This window comes from Anneissia japonica, unplaced genomic scaffold (genome assembly GCF_011630105.1).
Source record: "Anneissia japonica isolate Jap-2015-1 unplaced genomic scaffold, ASM1163010v1 scaffold288252_len263706_cov166, whole genome shotgun sequence".
NCBI lineage: Eukaryota > Metazoa > Echinodermata > Crinoidea > Comatulida > Comatulidae > Anneissia > Anneissia japonica.
The window spans coordinates 229,445-237,039 of NW_022703281.1; the positions used below are offsets into that span (position 1 = coordinate 229,445).

General features: G+C 32.7%; 1 protein-coding gene across 1 annotated transcript in view; it reads left to right on the forward strand.

Annotated features, from left to right (window-relative positions):
* Positions 1–5,215, forward strand: part of LOC117104379 (mucin-4-like) — a 54,009-nt gene extending 48,794 nt beyond the window's left edge. The window contains exons 40-43 of the mRNA XM_033245203.1: positions 1,927–2,278; positions 2,378–2,476; positions 2,853–3,007; positions 3,597–5,215. Coding sequence (XP_033101094.1) covers positions 1,927–2,278; positions 2,378–2,476; positions 2,853–2,993 — 592 coding nt within the window. The 3' untranslated portion in view covers positions 2,994–3,007; positions 3,597–5,215. The remainder of the gene's footprint in view (positions 1–1,926; positions 2,279–2,377; positions 2,477–2,852; positions 3,008–3,596) is intronic.
* Positions 5,216–7,595: the final 2,380 nt, after the last annotated feature.

A 7,595-nucleotide genomic window follows, 5' to 3' on the forward strand; every position in this document is an offset into this window, starting at 1 on the left:
ACAAACTCATGAAGGATTACTTCAATTATATAGCTGTTTATTAATTTTTTTTTTGTTATTTATTCAAGATTACCAATGCAGAATAAGCCCACACTTTAAATTTAATATCAATATCAATATCAGTATTACAACTTTCAAAAGAAGAAAAAATTAATGAAAAAAAAAATATTCTTAGTAGGCCTAATGAATACATTACATTATATTCTGTTGAGTTTCAATTTGCTGGTCATGATTGAACATTTCAACTTATATTCTGTCATCTTAGAAAGGAGAAAAACAATGATGACAAAGGGCATAGTGAATCAAAAATATGATTAGGCCTAACCTTTATTTTTGGATGCTTCTATGAAACATTAAACGATCCCTGACACAGACCAATGTTTATACTATCTTTATAATTATTATTAATTATTGCTATTTCTATCTCTTATTTTATACTTAAGTTCTAATGTTTGAATATTTTTTATAACATACATTGTGTCCTTTTTATGCTACTATAATAACGTAATAATTTTCTTCATTGTAATAATATGTAATAATAATACTAAACCGCTAACTCCAATTTATTAGGTGTTTGAAATACGCAGAGCTGTGTGTGTGTACCCACTGATCGGTACTATAATAGCTGTATTGCTCATCGGCCAATCCTTGTACAGAAAAAATTGAGGCCACTGACGCCATTTTGGGAAGGCCTAAGTTACGTACCATTTTAAACAAGTTTCTTTTGGCATTTGTTTAAATTATTGTTAAAAATAACAATTCTTATAAATACATTTTAATAATAAATTCAAATTTAACCTAAGAATTTTTTTTACAAATTATCTAACCACGATCCTATCTAAATTGATACGTCACTTAGGCCCTCCAACATGGCTTCGGTGGCCTCACTAAAACCAGCCAATGAGCAAACCAGCTATTATAGTAGAGATCCGTGGTGTGTCCCATACATGACGTTTGATGTAGGTTTAGCCAATAATAAGCTATTAAAAAGCTTCATTTCATTTGCGCCCTCAGTTTTGAATAGAGATATGTCAAAACTCGAGCGTTGCGGTGTACCGTACGCGATTATTTTTTCCGTACGAAACATTTACATGAAACTCCACTCGGGCCGTCTCGGCTGAATCGACCCGAAAATCTCATTGCAGAATTCAGGAGGTCAAAAGGTCATCAACAGATAAACGTCTACACATCTAGATGTGTATAAGAGACAGCCCTGGTTCACCTCTCTTTCGAATTCCTGGATTTGCCACTGTTGATTTATTATATAATTATTTTTGCGCTTATTTATAATGCGTCTATTGCAATTTTCACTTTATCCTCTCAAACAGTCCTAAGAACGTTCAAAGTGCGCTACTTCACAGGGGGATTCGCCCCCTTGACCCCGTCGGGGTCATACGTAATTCGCATGACGGCTCCCCCCCTTTCAAAATCCTGGCTACGTCCCTGGGTGCTGCTTTCCTAAAACGGGCATCTTGGATGGTACACGTACACAACTCTGCATTGCTTTGTCGCCTAGTCAGCACTCTAGCGCTATGGTTGCTTATAGTAGTCACCGAACACTTCAAGAATAAACGTTATTTATCACCTTATAACTAGGGCCTACATGAACAGTATCCCCAATTATGTATTTGTGTAAATAACATCATGATAGCAATCAAGGTCATACGTCTACAAATCAGGTCATAAAAAGCAATTGAACTATTAAAAATATGATTATGAAAATTTACATTCCTAATACTACATCATAAACCTAGTTTAGATCTGATTTATGAGTTCTAAACTTTTAAATTGTTCACACTTTGTACACCGACACTGCACTTCCATTAACTTTTATCTTAATTCTATGACAATGATCAGTATAATTAATATTTGTCATAGTATGCATCAATCATATCATAACATTTAACAATATTTTTCATTCAACAGTTGCTTAGACGGCTACAGTGGAAATACGTGTGAAATAAAAATAGATAGTGGCAGTGACACAATTCTGCGGGTGTTGGTAGTGGTATTTGGAAGTATTTTATTCCTCGTGGTGCTTCTGGCTTCTTGTCTATGCCTATTGTTCCTTTTGAAGCGACGAAAAAGAAGACAGCAACCAAAAGACACCCAGCCCTGGCCGAGTAGCATTCGTCATCCCGCAGTCATCTGGAACCCGACCAGGAACATAAGTACAGAGAGTGATTCTAATAGCTCATCAGAAGCAGTAATGGATGAAAGTGAAAATGGTCACATGGCCCATGTAGCTCGGGCTATTAACGCCATGTCTAGTCGCTTTGTAAGTCACAAATTGATTTCAGTAGGCATTCATGTAATATAATTTTATACAACTTCCACCTGAATTTGTATTTTTCAAATGCAAATTTTTGTTTACTAGGATAATCTGAGGCCTGATATGTATAACGATGACGCATCTAGTAGTAGTCAGTTCATCAGACCATACGTTGTCACTGGAATGGAGGCGGCTGAACAACATGTATGTATATCTTTAACTAATTACCCTATACACTTACGCTTAGGCCTATTAAACTGCAGAGTATTGTAAGTAGATATAATTGTCAATGTAGTTATCACTATCAGCATATCACCTTCAATATTATCAATATCATCATTATCATACTCACTACAAACATCAGTCCTTGCTTTTCGGTTCCTTCATTTAAAAAAAAAAAACCTAATAATAACAATAATAATAATTGTAAATAATAATAATAATAATAATAATAAGTGAATAATAATAATAATACTGTAATATAATAATAATAATAATAATAATAATAATAATGATAATAATAATAATTAATAAAAGCAACAACAGGCATAATGCAAATTTTTTTTACATTTCTATACAGGGTATCTATGATGACCATGCGCCGTTTAGCTATTTAGACAATTCTCGTGCAAGTCCATTTGATGGGTTTCCGAATCGTGGGTTTAGAACAAATGACCTCATAAACGAAGATTCGGGTGATGATTCTGTCAGTTATTACTAAGCCAAAATTAAATGGTAAGTTTACGTATAATATCAAGTAGCATTAACCTTGTTCTATGTTATGATAATAGGAAAGCTGATTGTAGATATCTTACCGTAGATGTGATGTGTCTACAGGATCGTTTAAGAAAAAACAATGGATTAAGGGTAAACTAAGGTGGCTTAGTACAGTACTTACCATTTTAAATCATTATTTACTTTGAACCATTTGCTTTACAAACAAAATAAAATTATGTTCAAAATCAGTATTGTGTGCATAGGGCTCCGAATGCAATTGATTAGTATTTGATACTAAATTTCCGAGTATAAAATACGCATATTCAATCAATTAATCAATCATCCTATCTATCCATTCATTTTATTTCGGAAATTACAAAAAAAAAAGTGAGATTTAAAAATGTAAATGCTACAAATTTAAAATAGAAATAAGCAATCAGCTTATATCATCAACTTAGCAAATTTCTGTCAAGCAGATCCTGTGACAAATTAAAATGACAAAATGGGACAAATGACCATGTGACCATGTGACAAATTAAAATGACAAAAATACTCTACCAACCAACACCGTCATTGAATGAAAAAACTCCTTCAACTTCTTTTGCAGAGTTGTAGTCCAGTCAAGGTTGTGCGAGTTAAACTTTATACAGTATAACAACGAACAATCAAAATATGCATTTCACTCCCACCGGGCATATGGAACCTTTTGACTTTAAGAAGACAACACAATCATATGACTGAATTTAAGAAATGACGTTCGCAGTCAATATCCTTTATAAACTGTCTACTCTGCCATCAAGCGATATTGAAAGGAAAGAATAGCTGTTATGCAGTACTTTCTATCTTTGTGCAATGGTTGTTGTATGCTGCAGCATCAGACACGATTAATATACGTTAATTAGTAATAGTCGCTGAAGTCGTTTTGTCGTGAGACTGAACCAAAACTGAAATACAGTCAACTGACCAATAGTTAGGAGACTCGACCCGATTTTTTTTTTAACGTAATAAGGTACAAGATTGTGTGCCAATATAATAACTTAAAGGAATACAATGTGTTTGCAATAGGCCATGATGTAAACAGTTATTTATTTTTCACAATTTTTCATTATGTTTTTGCAGTTAAGTTGTGACTGGCTGTTGCAACTACCACATTGCTGAAAAACTGTTGTCTAGTATTACTTTATTTAAATCGTACAAATTCTTTTGACTGACTTTGAAAATATCTGATAAAAACGATAGCCTATTAGATGCTGTATAAAAATATAAGAAAAACCTTTATCCAAAACAAATTGCTTTATCATATTTCTATTAAGGCTCAACAGCTTTTTAAAATATTTATGATTTTTTAGTTCGGTAAAAATGTTAAGTATACAATCATCACTGGCTCCTATATCCCAACTAGACTGCATGTATTTCCAGTTGCAAGTTCTGAAATAGTCTGTCATTAGTGTCATGGCCGTTTTGTCTACCTTTCCAGATAAATAAAGGTCTATAATTTTATATAATTTACTCATAAATTTCGGAACATTTACCAATCATTCCAATGTATTGAAATTATAAATTATTGAAATTAATTTTAGATAACATTATTTAGTAGTTATTATGGTTGAAGATCTGTGTGCCTATTGAATCACATTTTGCATTCATTAGGATTCCCAAATTGTTATGATTTTTATATGCTACTCGATACTATTCTTCTAAGTAAAATAAATTTAATTTAATAGACCTAATAATGATATTTAAAATATTTAAAAACATTAATTAAATACTATTGGAATCAGTACTTCATATATGCCTTGAATATAATTTTTATAATACGAATAAATCAATATCTTTTAATAGAAAACCATTAATAAGTGATTTAGATTAAAGGATTAGTACTGTATATTGCTATTTATTTTTATACTACAAATATGCGCTATTCTACTGTGTATTTTAAACATATATCATTATGATTATTGTAAGTATTATTTGTTTTAAACGCTAAGTTTATGTATGATACATTTGTATAGATATGCGACGAACAAATTATTTATTTGGATAGTTAGTCATCTTTGACTTTCGGTGATGTATTCATGTATTGCCTGAAGTGTTATTTAGGCAGTATTGATGGTAATATGTACACCGTTTAAACAGATCTAATATTTATTACAATTTCCTTTTTATACGATATATTGTAGAGGAAAGCAAAAATAGATTGTTTATTAAATTTTTATACTGATGACGGAAACCTAGTAGGCTAGATTTATTCATATTTTGTGGATTATGACTCATATCCAGTCAACTTTAATAGAACAATCACATTCTAAATATGGGTGATGCTTTATAATCATGAATTCAACTTTCGTTTTACATAAACTAACGAATAGGAACAAGAGAATTTACTTCCGACGTTTTGACTGTTACCAGCTAGCGTACATTAAGCACTAGACGAATTAGAGCTATGATGTCACAAACATATAGCAGGTACGATCATAATAACAAACGCCAGCCAGAGTCCTATGCCTATGCATTGAGTGGTTTCAAAACTGGTGTATATTAAATCTTCTATAATAGTTAGCAAGCAAAATGCAGCTGCTTTTTATAACATTGTATACATTTTGAAATGTATACTGTACAATGATTAAGGTTAATTTGATTTTTTTCATTCAGACAAAAAGATATGACGAGTTTTGAATGGCTTTTAGGCCCATCGCTTTGGCTTGGCCTATCCGCTTGACTGTGAGAGGATCGTTGCTGATGTAGGTGTACAATCAGCGTAAAAACTGTTTTCTGTATGAAAATATTTAAACTGTAGACAAACTTTAATTGCTGGATCGTAGTTCAAGAGTTTTCTTTAACTTACGATGACCAATGGGCCAAAATAACATTGTTTGTATGACTCCTAGACCTACACCCGTGTTAACGCGACGAGTCTATGCTCACTGTTTTCAATTTCCAATTCTATATTTATACAAACAATACGTAAATTCAAACATTTTTAAAACAAGTTAAAGAAAAAGTGAGTAAAATGACAATTTGATGTACAAAATTTAAAGCCGTTGTTAATTTGGTGCAGCGAGACGAGTTTCGAACCTCGGGGTTTCAATCCTTTGCTCTGTGCATTTCATATGTGTCCTTGAGCAAGGCACTTTATCTGCAAAGCTTATATCCACTCATGAGTATAGGTAGGGTCATGGTAGGGTTAAATGTCAAAATGCGCTGATGTAGCTGCTGCAACGTTATTATTATTATTATTATTATTATTGTTATTTTTATTATTGTTATTGTTATTATTGTTATTGTTGTTATTATTGTTATTATTATTTTATTATTATTATTATTATTATTGTTATTATTATCTATATATTAATTCTGTTAATCGTCACCGCGTAACTTCCCCTATCTCCTATGAAACAGGCCCACGTCACGCTTTGCTGACTAGTATTGATTTACATTTCGCATGTCTTGTGTTCTTGTAAAATCATGGACCTATTAATATTAACTTATTAATAGGTCCATGGTAAAATATATTTCAAACCAGTTACGTTTGTTTGGCTGGTTTTGATTTACGTTTTGGAACAGAATATGGAGAGGGCGTTTGATCAAGTCAGACCTACGTTTTGAATTTGAATTACATTTTAAAGAAATTAGAACTACATTTTGGGAAATTTGAACTACGTTTTGAAAAATTAGAGCTTCATTTTGGGAAACTAGATCTATATTTTGAGAAATTTACGCCTACGTTTTGATAAATTAGACATTGAATTTTGCAATTACATTTGATTTTAACATAGACTTTTGCTGCGTATTGCACCCCATAGTATGCAGGCAGTGCTTCCGAGATGGTATGTGCGCATGCTCTTCAAATTACAAATCAGGACCTCCACTGCCGATCGGGTATTCTATCTATATGCCTAATCTCTATGATTAAAGTTTAAATAAGTTTGCATGCATATAACCGGTGTAGAAGCAAACTTTGATTTATTATTATTTGAACTGAAATTTGTTAAAATACAGGAATAGGAATGCTTTTGAAAAGAATTAAGATACTACAACCATGGCGGTATTAAAAATAACATATATTTGTATTTTGACTATAGAACGCAATCTGATCCTGTATAGTAGTAGACTTACAAACTTTTCCACTAACAGGCCCTAGCATCAGTGGCGTAGAGGTCTTGAAATGGAAGGGAGCTGATGGGGGTGGGAATGTAAAGTGGGGATCGGTGATTAGGTTAGGGTGCTAACTCGCAAGATAATGTGATTTGAGGTGATTTTTAACTACTTGATAAGCATGATTTGTGGGCGGGGGGATGGGCGAGTATTTTTTTTTTAGAGGGAGGGCGTGCACGACCCTCGCACATCCCAGATATGCCAACACCTAGCATACCCTGCAATTTACCCTACGGTCCGCCACTGATGTAAAGTACCGTAGCTAGGCGTACATTATTAAACAAAGCTTTTGTGTAAATGTGTGAATGTTTTCAATTCGATTCAACGAATGAATCCCAACACGATGGCGTGTATTTCAGTACATGGAGTATGTATTATACTTTCTTATCTGAGATTAATTAGTGGACCTTTCGGTTTTATGCCTATCGTTTGAATATATTATTCTTGAAAT